Here is a 17,039-nt window from a genome sequence, read left to right on the forward strand (position 1 = left end):
GGACTTACTTTGAAGGAGCTGGGGGTGGTGACGGCCGACAGGAAGCTCTGGCGTGGGCTGGTCCGTGAGGTCACGAAGAGTCGGAGACGACTGAACGAATGAACAACATCAGTATGTGGAGAAAGAAAGACATGATCTTCAAATTTTGGTAAAACCAAGAAATCATACAAAATCAAGCCCAAACTGGTACTCTTATATACATCTGAGAAGTTGGAGGTGGAGCCCCCGGTGGCGCAGTGGGTTAAACCCCTGTGCTGGCAGGACTGAAGACCGACAGGTCGCAGGTTCGAATCCCGGGAGAGGGGGATGAGCTTCTTCTATCGGCTCCAGCTCTTCATGCGGGGACAAGAGAGAAGCTTCCCACAAGGATGACAAAACATCAGAAATCATCCGGGCGTCCCCTGGGCAACGTCCTTGCAGACGGCCAATTATCTCACAACAGGAGCGGTTGCTCCTGACACGACAAAAAAAAAAAAAAGTGGAGGTTCCATGTTGTTTTTATTCTGTATTTTCATTTATATGTTTTTAAACTTAGCAAGTCAAATACAGTAAAAAAAAACAGCATTTATATGAATCCAATTGTTAGTGAACATAGGTTTATCATATTAAAACAAATTCCTAATTTTGCTATATTATCTCCCCCTAGGTTTTTCTAGGCTTCTGAAAAATAAGCATTGGTTGGTACCTTTGAAGACTCCTGAATCTGTAAAGAAATTACTTTTTGTTTTCACTCTTCAGTCAACTTGGTCTTGTCAGGACCCCACCTTCCATCCTTTTACTAGCCTTCCATTTATATTGTATCCTGCAATTGTTTTCCAGGATCTGAAAATCTCATGTCTGCTTTCCACTCATAAAAGCTGTATGAAGTCCCTATGAAGTGGGTATCAATGGTTTTCATCAAAGAGAAGTAGTAGTGCTGTTGTAAAAACACTTGTACAGACTCGTGGGTTATATTTGAGAGCTTCTCAAATACAGCATGTCAAAAAGTATGAACATGAAAATAAATCTACAATTGGTCAGTAAAGATCAGTGAGTAGCATTTTTGTTTTGTTTATTTCAATTAATTAAGTGCAGTTTTATATAGTATATGAGGACTGATGCCATACATTGCAGCTGTGTGTCATCCAGAACTTCTAAAGATGGCCACCTCCAAATAAGGTGACTTTCCATGCTATCTATACTCAACAACAGGTTTCACAATTAAAGGTGCTACATTTTAGCTGCTGCCTATCTCAAAGGATAAAGCTAGAGAAAGGCAGCAGCTGAAAAAGAGGGGAGGAAATATTAAGATTGGTGAAATTCATAATCACAGTAATGTGTAGAGCTATCATGACATACTGGTTTCAGCACTGGACTATAACTCTGTTGACCATGGCTAGAAACTCCAAACATAGAAACCTTGGCCAGTTGGTTCAGAACACCAAAGTCAAGGTTAATATGTGATATAAGGCATTCAGATCCTATTACCCTTACATTTTAGATGTAGTTATAATTTGGTTGCCATCTGATTCAAACTGCTGTTTAGGTTTTAAAGCCCTAATCAGTCTAGAAGGAAACATTTTAAGGTTATCTTCTTTTTGTATCTTCATGTGCTTTGTTCCACAACAGGTGCCCCATTGACTATCATTCAAGAAAGGTAGACGGGGGCATGAGCCACGTAATAGCACCTAAATAAAAGTCTTCCTCTTCCACAAGTGACCATACAGACTGCCAGTTCTTTAGAAGATACATTCAGGCTGCTTGCAAAAAAAAAAACCTTGGTGAGAGCAAAATAAGAATTCTGTTGTAAAATTGCTGGCTCTTTGTTGTTGTTGTTTTGCTTTTCTCTTTGCTTCTTGTTCTTTTCTGTTTTCATTTTGAATTGTTTTTTTAAAAAAGCAGATTTTAAAAAGTTTCAAACCTAACTTGCTGATTTAAGCATTTGGAGTGGGATATAAGCATTTACATCCACAATGGACATGGTAGAGAATATTTGGATTTAGGACCTACATGTACTACATTCTTCATACAAAGTTTCTAGGCTGATCAGTAATAGCTAACAAGCATGGGTATATCCCTAGTTTTTACAGTTCTCCAGCAGTCACCACTTTTTCAGTTGAGGAAGGTATCTAAGTGTTTCCTAAAAGTTACCATGAAATCAATAAAACATTCTTTTAGATAAAGCATTTTATTGATCAAAATTATAGACATTAAAGACTTAACACATACTTCATGAATCAGTGATGCTGAACAATCAAGTTACTCTTGTTTAATCAGGTTTAAAGTCAACATAACATGGTATGACTGATGCAGTAGCAGCAACATTAGAAAAACTAAAGATGGTCTTCTCCACAACGAACAAGCAAAGAACAGCAATACTGAGGTACTCATCTCATTTTCTCTTTCAGGCGACTAACTGCATAGATCCTTCCTGTCACTGGGTATTACTCTGCATAGCTTTTACAACATCTTATAATGAAAATTCACTGTATTTAAACCTAAAGCAGCATATTACACATGCACTGATAGAAACACGTTCCGTGTCATTCTGCTGTCATTCAAACCATGCTACAGAAATTGGGGATTCTTCAGGAAAGTATCCCAATTGCAAATCAGATATCTCGTCCAAAAAGTCTAAATTGCAGCACTGGGGAAAATGGATTCACTTAACATTCAGCAGTTGTTGGTGTGACATTAACGTATACCGTCTTCATATTTAAGCTCTTCATGGAGGTTTCCTTTGTAATCTCTGAAAGAGCAGAGAAAATGGAACATTGATAGCAATAATAGCAGGCTTAACATTCCTACATTCAAACAAAATAAATAATTACTCCATCTATTAAGCCACCCTAAGACCCATATTTTTGAGGAAAGGCAGAGTATAAATCAAATAATAAGGATTAAGCAGTATGATAAATAACATTCAAATTCTATTCAAGTAATTCCATTGCATCTGGAAGCTTAAAAATTAAGTTTAGGATGGAGTACAGGCTAGCCTAGTATTAAGGAAGTCAAATTCAGTTGGGGCAACATATGCTTTAGTTTGTCAAGATTTACTTAATCCATGATGCTCTACATTGGCCTGAGGAATCTTTAGAAAATTCAGCTGCTCCAAATTGGAATGAAAGGAAAAACTGGATGTGTGCACCATATCCTGCAATGTAATGCAGTGGTTGCCAATTTGTTTATGGACAAAAGTAGAAGTTTTGTTATCATCTTTCGAAGCCCTGAATGCCTTGGCTCTAGGACAGTTGAGGCATGCCTTCCTCCCATTCCCTGGAATAAGAGGGATACACTTCATGGTCACAAAGGACAAAGCCTTTTCACTGCCTGCACCAGCACTGAGAACCATCTTGCTCTTGTAATGTACAAGAAGCCCACTTGACCAACTGCCCTTCACCACTGAAGACCTCTTTTCCCCCGTTTCTACCCTGCCACGTACCTGATAATTTATTTGAGGCAGGGGTGGGCAACTTGCACCCCTCTAGATGTGACTGGACTGCAATTTCAAACAAGCCTTACCATTGGCTATACTAGACAGTTATAAGGAAAATGCAATTCAGCATCTGAAGGTCATGTAGTATTCACCCTGATCAAAACAATGTTTCAGCCATGGTACCTGGTTTGTTTTTTAAAAAAAAATTGTGAAGAGCAGCAAGAGTATTTGGAAGGGAGGCCACAGCAACAAATTCCATGGTATTCTGCCATGGAAACACACTGGGTGAGCTTGGTCAAGTTGCACACTCTCAGCTCAAAGGAAAGCAAAGGCAAACTCCCTCTGACCAAACCTTGCCAAAAAATCCTGTGACAGCTTCACCTTAAAGTTGCCATAAATGCAATATGTTTTGAAGGAACACATCAATACAATAAGATGACTGGATCTCAAGAAGCTCATGTGAAGAACTGGACTGGTATCTACAAAACCTAATGCAAAAATAAATCGGTATCAAAGGTACCGCTACTGTCTCTTTCCATTACCTCCTTTTTTCCACTGCTGGCAGCTGGGCTGGCTTTTATAGAAGGTATGCTTATGATGTAAATGATTGGTTGGAAAAACCACAAAGTCAAGGGGGGTGGTATTGAAGAGATTATTAAAAACAAGCAACTGGCACCACAGGAAATTTGATATGTTTCCAGCCCTTCCTTAAAAGGCTGCAGGTCACTGAAAATCCAATTCTCTTATATATTTCATCTTCTTTCCCACCCTCCCATTTATTTTGATTTGAACAGAAGACACTGGTGCCAAAGAACCATGGTAAGGATCCAGATAAACTTTTGGAAAATGTTTGTAGCTGTAAAATATGCACTTTGATCAATGTAACCACACACGGCCTTGCAGCTCTAGGTATCTATATAAATATGGGAAGAGATATCCATGCACAAGCATGAGAGACTTTAAACATTTCTAAAGAGAATAGTATCTGAAAGTCAAATATTAAACTATAGGTTTGTAGATGGCACCTGTAATTTAACTGACTGGGTGCATTAATGAAAAATATACAGAAAAAGTATTAAGATGTAAGCTGCATAATTCAGTATCCAAATCAATTTTTTTTAAAAAAAAAGCATTTCAGGTGTCTCATTTACTCCATTGTTCCTTTGTTTCCTCACACCTAAAGTCAGTTGGGCTATGTTTACTCAAGACAATTGGTAGAGCTTGTACAAATGTTTTGCCCACCTCCTCTGCATTGCAGTTAACCCTGCTTAAATCAACCTCATGCTATGAACCTTCCTCTCTCAATCACAAACATGTATACAAACACACACAGAGAGAGGAAATGGGAAATATATAAAGTGAAAGGTTAATCATAACCTTTCCTCGTGCTATGTAAAGTACTGATGCAAAACAACTTGCAAGAGCAGACTTTTACTGCAGCATGACCACAGACAGAATAACCTGCTCTTCTGTAAAATTATCTTACAGCCAGAAACCATTCCCAGAAGGTTATCTAGAGCCTTACCATCATCCTCTGACATCAATGTCTACTATTCAGATTTCATTATGAAAATAAACAGAGTGATGGGGATAATATGGGATAGTAACACAATACAGAGCAATGCTGAACCTTTTTCTCAGAGGCATTCGTGCTCGGTGGGGTTTGTTACCTGGTAAGTATATTTAAGACTGCTACCTTAATTTTACATCAGCCCACTGATTTTGCTGAACAACAAAAAGCTGACAGATGGAACTAAGTCATTCAAAGAGAGGCCATATTAAATTCCGTTGCTGAATCTCTGCTCAGTTTTGCATTCCAAACTAGAATCCCTAACAACAGCAGGAACTATGATAAAAAGCTCCACAGTATGCCACGTTAACTGAATCACTTCTCCTCCCAAACAGATTTACATGGAGCTTTCATATTTTGCAATTTGTGTTGCAACAGATACTTAAAAGACCAGCTCACACAAAAGAGGCTGGCTGTCAGTGAGTGAATGTAAAGCTACTGCAAATAAATACACAGAATCCGCTTTTAAACAAATGCATTCGAAGATTGTGGTTAGCAGTAGGACAGTATGTTAAGAAAAGCCTGCAGAAAAGCAATCACCGTAATATGTGTGCAATTGATTCATAAAACAAATCTGAGCATCCCAACATTTACTTCACTGTGCTTTAATGAGGTCTGTCACCTTGGGTAGGCGCAGCATATAATACAGGTAAATTACATCATTTTGCTCCTTCTGTTATCACAAGAACAACACAGAAAGGTATCTGCTGTGAAAAGCAATTAGAAACAATATGCCACAAAAAGATCAGATCCATGTGGGAAGGCTAGGAAAACACCGTCATGATGACTTTAAGAGTAGCAAAGTTTTTTTTAAAAAATATTCCCATGATTTTTGGGGGGGGGGGGTTCCTAGAGAAAGTGATGCAGGTGCTAGGCAAAGGACAACCTGCTCCTCAACCCATTCCTTTATTGCTCAGAAGCTGGATTGCTACCTCTTCATTTGGCGCTGGAGGACAGTGGAATCGGTGTACTTCCCCCTTCTTCAGATTCACTTCTTGGGAGACAGTAAATGTCATTGTCCCCTTTCCATTACTTTGATAGTCCCCTTGCAAGGGTGAGAAGAATTCAGGCTCCACTAAGTACAGTTTTTTAACAGGCAAAATTGATAATCTATTAAGCTAGACTCATGTTCAGAGCATTAAACCCTGAAAATGGAAATTTACACAATACAACTACAACATTACTGATGTGGGCATTTAGCTCTTGATAACTTTGGTATTGTGGGCCTTCAAGTTGATAGATTTGACATTAAGTATGAGAGGTTCAACACTAAGGCGAAACTATCATAGTGCTCTGATGCTTCAAGTGTGTGCCTTGCCCAAGGTCACCCACAATGTGGATTCCATGGCCGAGAAGGGATTAGTATCCTGGTCTCCAGAGTCATTGTCCAATACTCAAAACTCTACACCACGCTGGCTCTGTCACATTAACATACAGTTAATATAGAAGGTACTATATAGAAGGTACTCGGGAGGTGAGAAGGGTGGGGTATAAATATAGGAAATAAATAAATATTTTCCTTGTTTTTGATATGTACCAAATATCTGTTTTTGATAGGCTACTCCTGACTTCATGCAAAGTTCAGCACCACCCTCTCAGCTAATCTCTCTGTGCAACAGAAGACTCAAAGCAGGTCAGATTTGGTCTATCATGCCTGGCAGAAACTATCAGACTTCATTCCGTTCCGTTCCCTGTGATGTACAGAATCCTCAAAGGGCTTTCACCTTGCCTGACATCCAGGAAAGGAGAACTAATCTCTCACTTCCTTCGACAGCTAAGAAAATGCTGACACACCACAACTGCCAGCTATAGACTGATGCTTGCTTCCCGGGATCATTTTTATGAACCTGTGATCAAAATGCTCTGCCATTCTATTTCAATCATGAAACCTTAAATATTTTCTTTCTCACTATCTTGGTAAAGAACACATTATCATTCAATGCAAAAAAAATCCTACCAATCATGGGAATATTTTAAAAAATCCCTGCTACTCTTAAGGTCATCATGGTCCCTAACTAACCACTTCCCAATTTAATGCTCAGTTTTATCCCTAATATTGAGTCAAACTGTCCCGAATCAACAGTTTTTTGAGTCTATTGGTTTTCCAGCAGTTCAAACAATGACAATTAAGGCTTCTAAATTTTTAAACATATTAACAAGGGAGGAAAGTGTGCTTTGTCTAATATTTATGATTGATTGATGTGGATTGATCTAAGTGAAATGTTAAACCTGAGAACTGAAATAATGTAAGACAAAAGGTTTCTGAAGCAATATATAATAAAAAGAGATGATCTTTTTTCTGAATGAGGTATATTTCAAGAAGTCAATATGCAAGATGTCTTACATCTTATTTCTCATTCATTTCACCGCCCTGAGTGCCCCCTAGGGGGTTGAGAAGGGCGGGGTAAAAATACCCTAAATAAATAAATGATGTTAGGCCATGTACATTGAAAGTTTGCTGAAATAAACTTTTTCCTGCCCTGTAATATTTACAAGGTTGAAAATAAACCTTCATTCTAACAATAAAATGCAATATTAAATTCTTCTGAGGCAGTACATTAATTCAAGTCATCAAGGCCATTTCATCTCCCATTCATATGTGCTGTATTTTGTTCTTTATATCCTTTACCAGTGGCTTATGTTTAACAAAACAAATGCCTCAATTACAAAGGTATTATATGTTGAAAAGTACTTTGGCTACAGTGCTCTCTTTGAAAAAAATCTCCATAACATTTCTATTGTAGCTACATTGCGACATGTCTTCCCTTAAGACAGTGGTTCTCAACCTGCGAGTCCCCAGATGTTTTGGCCTACAACTCCTAGAAATCCCAACCAGTTTTCCAGCTGTTGGGATTTCTGTGAGTTGAAGGCCAAAACATCTGGGGACCACAAGTTGAGAACCACTGCCTCAAGAGATCAGCTAATAGGCCAAGTGAATATTAGGCCAATCTCAGCAAAAACTGCAGTGTTCACAACACAGGTGGAGGTATTGACATGACAGAGTGTTTCGCCAGATATTAATTGGTAACTAGTATATCAGTGGAAGGGAGTCCTATCCAGAGGCTGCCAACCCTGTCAGTCAGTCATAATTCCTTGGATCCTCTTTCTTTTCTTCGTTTTTCCTTCTAAAAGCAATGTACACCTTAAAATCTTAACTGTAATTCAACATACCAACAGTGATCCAATTATACTATAGATACAGCATGTAGCTATGTCAGCTTTTTCTCCCCACTCAAAAGCAAGTCTGGACAATGTCTCTGGATCATGAACCTTTTCTTAGGTGGGACACAGTTTAATCTTTCGCTTCTCACTATGGCACACTGTATTTCATGGTTCTGTACTTCCAAAGTTGGGATTTGAAAAGCAGAATGGATGGAGGCTTTTGGAGGTTTTTCCTCTTTCCAAAATGTGCCCTCTCCCAAATCTGGATCAGGACCACAACAGGAGACAAAGGGCTGAAGCCACTTTATTCACATGCCCCTAAGCCAGAACAGGTTCCCTGGTCTTCCTTTCATACAAGAAGGAAAGAAGAACCATGGAACTTGCATACTTCATGTTAAATACTGCGATCAAGATACCTCATTGGAAAACGTGTTAATTATGTGTTAAGTATGTCCAAACACACTGAAATTCCCTTTTTTCTGCTGTGTTTCCCCCCAACATAGCAATTTCCGGGTTGGTGGCTAAGAGGTATCCCGCTACATTCCTATAGCTGTACACACTGCAGTCCTCAAGGATCTCCAAAAGTTTCCTGAGAAGTTTCAAAGAATGTCTGTCACTTGTGCAATAAGAAAATAACTGGATGACTCTCTGCCAATCCCTCAGTTCTCCAGCAGTCAGGAAATTGCCATGTTGGGTGTGAGACTGCAAGGAAGAAAGGTGGATAAGAGAAATTTGAAGCAATACACTCAATACAGAATTCCTACTTCTACAAAAGCAAAAAATATGACATATGTCCGATTTAACTATAAGGTACAGCCTTCATTTTATTAAAAATTACAACATTGTAATATATCAATCCTGAAGAAAAACTAAAGAAAATTACACAGCATAAAGCATGATTGCCCTGCATTGCAAAATGACCACTCACTATGCTTACCATTTGTCAGCCCTTCATCCATAAACAATTTTAGTCGTCTACTTCTGAGTCCAAACATTTTTCCTGCTTCATGCAGAAGCCCTTGATATGTTAGCCCATTCTGTCCAACAGGATTTTCCATTAGAAGAGTTCCCACCACTCCATTCAGACACTCTGGTGAAAACACATTTTAAGCATTTTAACAGTAACAAACATAGTATTCCTTACGTCCTACAAGGGTAAAATTCTTCACCCAGTCTTCAACACCCTGCACCTGAATTATACATTCCTAGGAATAATTATTTTTTTTATTTTTTTATTTGCTGCATTTGTTGACCGCCGTTCTCAGCCCTAGGGCGACTCACGGCGGTGTACAACATATAAAAGACAATTTACAATAAAGCAATAACGAAAAATCAACATATCACTAATACACAATAATATAATTACACTAAATAATCCACTCCGTCTCATCGTAGAATCATAACCAATCTCGTAATCCATATTCCGTTCCAGTTGTCATTACCAATTAATGTAGCACTCAGTTAAATGCCTTCTCAAATAGCCATGTCTTTAGGCTCTTACTTCTCTCGAGAGAGACTTATTTTTTAGTTCTAAGCATGTGAAAGGGATGTTGCCATTATTATCAAAATAACATAGTGGTAAGATCCAGGTACCTCCGATAAGCAATGTTTTTGGCACACCCAGAATATTTGAAGAAGAACTGCTGTTATTGCCAAATGTGGTACAAAAAAGTATAAGTGTTCTGGGCAGATATGTGAAAAAATTGAATTCATAAACAGCTCATGACTACAGCAAGTTTGATTACAAACTTGATCTCATTTACTCATATTCTGTACGAAATTCTTTTACTTTTTTCCTCCCTGTTCCTACCAATATCATCTCAATACTTTAGTATAGCTTTCTCTCCAAGATTCAACTTTTCCTTGAATAAAATCCACACAAGGGAAATGGCTCCACAGTATGTCCTTTGTGGGACCACAATCACAGTGACAGAAGGAAAAGAAGAGAGCAGAGTCTGAATGAACCTGCTTAGTAATTTGATGGAGAGTCGTACCTAGCTCACAACCAACTGAAGCCGAGAAACAAGACCAGGGACAGATATGATTTCCAACTAGGCCCAAGACTTAAATTTCAATGCATAACCCGATTCATTGCAATGGAATAAATATCTTACATAAAGTACCTTGTGGTTTTGCATTTACTAGTTGTAAATTGATATAGGGACAGAGAGAGCCATCAGGGCTGTTCACGTCTGGTGCTAACCCCGCCGTTACATGAAGCATCTTCCCACTGAGACTCAGCAAGTCTGTTTGGTTTTTCAGCTCTGAAAAGAAAAGAAAAAAAATCAAGCTGCTACAGGCAAGCTATGATGCAGTACCTCCTCCAGTGTCAACTGATACTGCCTGCTGTTTACATGAAATGGGCTTTCCTTTTTAGGATGCAGTTCCAAGGCACTTACATTTAAAGCTGGAAACATATGCCATGAGCAGTTGAACCATGCAATATTCATCTACTGTGAATGCATTCACTTCTCCATATACAGTATGAAGTGTGGAAGATTTCAGACCAAATATTTCCCTGCTTGGTACACATTACCTCCACACTCTGATCCTCCTATACTCAAATAGGGCCCAAAAATCATGGTAGGAAGATGCTATTATTAGTTATCACTCATGACAGCTACACACTATTTTCATCTGCTGAGACCTGTACATTCCAGATGATAGGGCACAACTTTGCAAGGGAATTACTTCTCCCAAACCCAAATTGTGCAAATACTATGGGCATTTGTTTGGCCCCTTTAGCAAACATGATGCTGAACCAGGTGGGTCTTTGGTATGATCCACTATGACTTCATGATGATGATGATGAATATGATGATGAATTTATTACACGCCTCTCCTTGCGGCTTGAGGCACGGTACAACATCATTAAATCAAGAGACAAAACTCAATTTAAAGATACACAGAGTTAAAATACAAATTAAAATCCACTTATGAAATGCAGATTAAAATTCAAAATTTAAAAATTGACCAGTTAAGCCTGCGAAGAGATGAGTCTTCAATTGTGTCTTAAATTCCGACAGCTGGTCTAACTGTCAAAGCTCTTCCAGCAGGTTGTTTCACAGTCTTGAGGCAACTGATACAAAGGTCCTCTGGATGACTGTCGCCAGTCAGATTCTGGCAGACTAGATTAGCCTCCTGCCCTTCAAGGACCTAAGTGTTCGAGGCAGATTGTACAGGAGAAGGTGATTCCATAGGTAAACTGGACCCAAACAATGGTGGGCTATAAAGATCAAAGCCAGCACTTTGCGTGGAAACTAATAGGCAGCCAGAGGAGTGACTTTAGTATAGGTGTAATATGCTCACTCCTGGATATTCCTGTAACCAATCTGCTGTGTTTTGAACTAATTGAAAGTTACAACCTTGGTACAGAGATAATCCAATGTAAAGCAAATTGCAGAAGTCCAATCTTGAGGCTACCAGTGTGTGCACTATCATCTTCAGGTCCTCAGATTCTAGGAAGGGATGCAACTGGTGTATCAGCCAAAGCTGGTAGTAAGCACTCCTGACCATCACATCAACTTGGACTGACATTTGGAGAGAGGGATCCAGGAGCACTCCCAAGCTGAAAACAGTCTCTCAGGGGAAATGTAACCCCATCCAGTACTGTTTGACACACCTCCATCCCTAGGTTAGGACTCTTAATGGCAAGTACCTCTGTTTTGTCTAGATTCAGTTTCAATTTGCTTTTCCTCATCCAGTCCATTACCTCCTTCAGGCATCCACTCAAAGAAAATTAGGCTGTTTTTGAAAGCATATGTGGGTGTCATAGCATGCTGATAGCACCCCTCCTCATGCCTGCAAATGATCTCTCCCAGCAGTTTCATGTAAATGTTAAAAAGCATTGGGGATAGAATCATGCCCTGTGAGATGTCATATAACAGTTCCTTTTTTGAGGAGCAGTTATCCCCAAGCACCACCATTTGGAACCTGCCTGAGAGGAATGACCAGATCCACTGCACTCAAACCCTCCAGGTGTTCCAGAGGAATATCATGGTCGATGGTATCAAAAGCTGCTGAGCAATTTAAAAGCACCAACAGGAACACACACCTCTTGTCAACGTTAAGATGGAGATAATCTGCCAGGGTACCATAGTAGTCCCAACTCCATATCCTGCTCTGAAGACTGTTTGAAATGAGTCAAGGATATGTGTGTCATCCAAGACTGTCTGGAGCTGTGAGCAACTGCATTCTCAACTATTTTTTCCCAAAAAAAGGAAGGCTAGTCATTGGTCTGCAGTTATTAAGGTCCAGGGGATCAAGGGAGGGGTTTTTTCAGCAGTGGTCTAACTACTGCTTCTTGTAAAGAGGGGGGGGGGGGAAATCCCCTTCCCTAAGAGATGCATTGATAATTTGTTATATTTGAGATCTAATTGCATCTCCTTCCTGAACGACCAGCCAAGGAAGACAGGTTAACAAGGTGACGCTTTTCACATGGCTCGAGCCCACTGGCATAATATCTGTGCATTTACAAATGATGCTGGTGTCCCTTCGGAGAGAGAGAGAACAAGACATCTCCCAAACTATGTGAATAATCAAGATATTCCCCATTTTGCATGACTGCCTGCCTTCCTCTTTTACATATCTTTCTCCAAACTAAAACTAGATACAGCTAAATTTCTAAGTAATTACTTGCTGTCCATCACCAATATATTTTTTTACTTATGGCAATCCTAAGACAGATATAACGAATCAAACCGCCATGCCACCAAATTATAACGAACCATAGGGAAAAGTAGGGAACTCTATTTAAGAATAAAAGTCCCAACGCTGCTTCACTAAAATTATAATGACCACACAGCAGTCTACCAAATTATAACAATGACACCACTCCAAATTAGCTCATCAAAAATATAGAGGGAGAATAGTTGTTGGACCAACTGTCTATTTCACTGTTAGGAACTGGGAACCACTGGAACTGAGACTTAAAAATGATTCTTTAAAAGGTTTCCACTGCCACCATATTACTAAAGGACAGGCTGAGGTACTATTGAGTTGTTGCTCAGTGACACATTCTATGTCACTATAGGTTTCAGTGAGGCTGGTAAAAGGCTGACTTGAATAACCCTTTTACCACAAAGGTATTCACACTGAGGCTGGTATAAGTTGGTAAAAATAACAAGAACTTTATTTGAACAAACTTGGATAATTCAGGTACAAATGCTTGATGGTTTCAGTAAAAATCTGGCAGACAAAGCTTGTGGTTACGTTTGAGAAGAGATCTTAAAAACTTCTGGGTTTCAAGTCTTAAAAGTTAGAGCACAGAAAATTACTTCAGGAAATGAATCTCTGAAATTAACTCCCACAAAAATCCCCTTTAAGAATCTAGACAAAAACCTGACCTAGCCTTCCTTAAGGAAAAGAACAGACCACTGACAGGGTTCTGCTCCCCACAGTATTCTAGCTATACTTCTCTATAGCTACCCTGAATACTAAACCAAAGACTGCCCCAAAGTTCTTCTCCAAAACTCCAAACCGCTTTTGCTAACATCCTTTCCAAGCTCCAACTCTCAACTCCCACCTGGCAATCTCAGAACTCAAGCCTCAGTTTAAAAGTCACTTTTTTTCCTTCAGATCACCTAGGCTCCGCCCCCATCTTTTCAACCAATCCTAGTGGTCTAACTTTACCTCCAAGACTAGAACATGCCCCCTTATGGCAAACCTAACCTAAGATGGCATCTCCCTATCTCCCTTCTCCAAAATGGATGCCGTGGCTTCGCCAGGCCCACTCTCCTAGGCCTAAGCTAGCCTGCCAAGGTAAGGGATTCATTACAACAGACCTATTGCAGGGCTTTGTTGGTCAGATTTGTTCAGAAGCCATTTGCCACAGCACTCCTTTGACACTGAGGGTATGATCTGCACAAAGACTTTCCATGGCTTAACTGGAATTTGAATCCTGGCCTCCCAGAGTCCTATTCCAATAATCAAAGTAGTGCACAACACTGGTTCTCCGAGTTATGAAACAACAGAGAAGTGAAAAACCATTATATAAACTCTCATACTAAAATCAAGCACTGAATTAAAACAATTTAAACACATTTTAAATGTAACAAAAATGGGGAAAAGTATAACACACCTCATTAGCTGTTTCCAAAAAATAGTTTGGGACCAAAACCCTGTTTGTATGTGCCCACAAGTTGCTTGCCAACTTATGGTGACTCCATGAATTTCACTGGATTTTCTTAGGCAAGGAATCCTCAAATGCAGTTTTGCCTGTTCCTTCTTGTGAAATATAATCTATAGGGCATGGAATTCATTGACAGTCTCCCACAAAAGTATTGCCTTTTTATGTATACAGAAACAATGTAAAGCAGCTTCCTATATTTTTATGGAATTACAATATGCAAAAATTCACTTATATGGTTACATTAAAAAACTTGGGAGTACAAATATTTTGTGTCTTTATATGTTGAGGTCATGGAAAACTTTATGAGCAGACACATAATTTAGAAAATTAACTCAGTGGACATCACAAAGGGTGATATAGCTGAAGCCTTTTATTAAAAGAAAAATTATGCCAAATATATTCCCTTGATATTAATATTAATAAAAGTTTAACATCCATTAAACACCGTGGTTCTTAATTGTGCATGCATAAGCTAAAGCTACCAGATTTTACACATGAAATCTGATGAAGAAATGGGCAATCCAAGGCATACAGTATCTTTGTCAAATTTGGGGGAGAAAGACAGCCAGATGTTGCTCTCAATCTGAATAAGCTTTGCCTGTCATCACTGAAACCTAACTGGATGCAATATGGCCTCTAGAAAGAACAATCTGAAACAGATCAAACACTGCTAAAGCTTCATCTAACTTAGACTGAAATATGTCTGCCATAGCCCTTTGCGTGAAATATGCCTTTTCTCTATCAATCACCAAAGTATCATCTTACATCAGTGGTTCCCAACTTTTTATGGACAGGGACCACTTTGACCAGGGATCATCCTCTAATATTAGTACCAAAAGGGTTACAAAGTAGGTTTTGCAGTGGGTTGAAAGAGGGGCTGGAAAGTAGTTCCCAGGCTTTCCTTCCATTCCAAAACAAAGTTATCAGGTAGTTCATCACTTTCATTGAAATACAAACCATGAGATCTTCAGCATTCCATAATAATAACAACGCGTTTTTAAAATGACATATTGGTTTAAGCTTACAAACAGCAAGATTTTTTCACTGTATGAGTACTGTAGATACTAGCCTATAACTTGTTTCCCTGGGTCTAAACAGGCAGAAAGTCTTCTAATTTAAATGATCAAATTTACACATCATATTTTGGTTTGATTTTTACCAATTAATTTTTTTATCATGATATTAATGAAAACAGGTTGAAGACAAATAATATTTTCAAGAAAAAAGGTCACATGTTTTTTAAAATCATAATGATATTTTCTCTGTAACATATTAATACATTGTATTATCACAAGAGTGTGTTGTTACTCACCTGTTTTTCCACTGAAAACTGCCAGCTTTGAATTTCCAAGTCCAAAAATGCATGACATGGTACTCATAAACTTGGTAAAATCTAATTTATTATCTCCTTTAGGATTTTCTAGTAAAACCATCCCACCTGGGTAGGGAAATACAGAGAAGAAGAAAATGTTTTTATGATAAGTTACAAAAACTGTGACATCTATTCTGTGAACACACATACAAGACAAATTATCTTAAGGCAGGGGTCCCCAAACTTTTTCAACAGGGGGCCAGATTACTGTCCCTCAGACCGTTGGAGGGCCGGACCATCGTGCGGGCCGGGCAAGGGAGGCGGCACAGTGCAACTTACCTACCTCACGCTGCCCATCATGAAAGCCTGGCCTCGCGCAAATTATTATTATTATTATTATTATTATTAACTTTATTTGTACCCCGCTAGCATCTCCCGCAGGACTCGATGCGGCTTACACAGGCCAGAGCCTCAAGACAATACAATAGAACACAACACAGTAATAAACAAGCAAATCAAAACAATTAAGCAAAAAGCAAAATAACAACAATAACTACATCAAGACACAATTAAAACTGGTTCGGCCAAATCCCCTCGCCACTTGCAAGGCCCAATCCCCTCACTTGCCTCATGCTGCCAGTCAGGCCTGGCAAGCAATGCAAATGGCGAGGACTTCATGCGAGAACAGGAAGTGCAGTGTAGCCTCCCTTGCCTCAGATAACCCAGTTGAAAGCTGATATGGTGGGATTTTCTGCCTTGATATTCTGGGATATAGAGATGTGTGGACCCGGGTGCTCTTCCACACAGCTGTTTAACCCAGAATATCAAGGCAGAAAATCCCACAATATCTACTTTGAACTGGAATATATGGCAGTGTGGACTCAGATAACCCAGTTCAAAGCAGATCTGGTGGGATTTTCTGCCTTGGTATTCTGGGATATAGAAATGTGTGGTCCTGGGTGCCCTTCCACACAGCTGTATAACCCAGAATATTAAGGCAGAAAATCCCACCATATCTGCTTTGAACTGGAATATATGGCAGTGTGGACTCAGATAACCCAGCTCAAAGCAGATATGGTGGGATTTTCTGCCTTGGTATACTGGGATATAGATAGAGATGTGGGGACCTGGATGCCCTTCCACACAGCCATATAACCCAGAATATCAAGGCAGAAAATCCCACAATATCTGCTTTGAACTGGAATATATGGCAGTGTGGACTCAGATAACCCAGCTCAAAGCAGATATGGTGGGGTTTTCTGCCATGGTATACTGGGATATAGATAGAGATGTGGGGACCTGGATGCCCTTCCACACAGCCATATAACCCAGAATATCAAGGCAGAAAATCCCGCAATATCTGCTTTGAACTGGAATATATGGCAGTGTGGACTCAGATAACCCAGCTCAAAGCAGATATGGTGGGATTTTCTGCCTTGGTATACTGGGA

General features: G+C 39.4%; 1 protein-coding gene across 3 annotated transcripts in view; it reads right to left on the reverse strand.

Annotated features, from left to right (window-relative positions):
• Positions 1 to 2,148: 2,148 nt before the first annotated feature.
• Positions 2,149 to 17,039, reverse strand: part of IARS1 (isoleucyl-tRNA synthetase 1) — a 113,497-nt gene continuing 98,606 nt past the window's right edge. For all 3 annotated transcript variants that reach the window (XM_060765919.2, XM_067463589.1, XM_067463588.1), the window contains 4 exons: positions 15,590 to 15,715; positions 10,271 to 10,411; positions 9,085 to 9,237; positions 2,149 to 2,728 (listed from right to left, as the gene is read on the reverse strand). In XM_060765919.2, the coding sequence (XP_060621902.2) occupies positions 2,646 to 2,728; positions 9,085 to 9,237; positions 10,271 to 10,411; positions 15,590 to 15,715 (503 nt within the window). In that variant the 3' untranslated portion in view covers positions 2,149 to 2,645. The remainder of the gene's footprint in view (positions 2,729 to 9,084; positions 9,238 to 10,270; positions 10,412 to 15,589; positions 15,716 to 17,039) is intronic.

Source organism: Anolis sagrei, chromosome 2 (assembly GCF_037176765.1).
Source record: "Anolis sagrei isolate rAnoSag1 chromosome 2, rAnoSag1.mat, whole genome shotgun sequence".
Taxonomy (NCBI): domain Eukaryota; kingdom Metazoa; phylum Chordata; class Lepidosauria; order Squamata; family Dactyloidae; genus Anolis; species Anolis sagrei.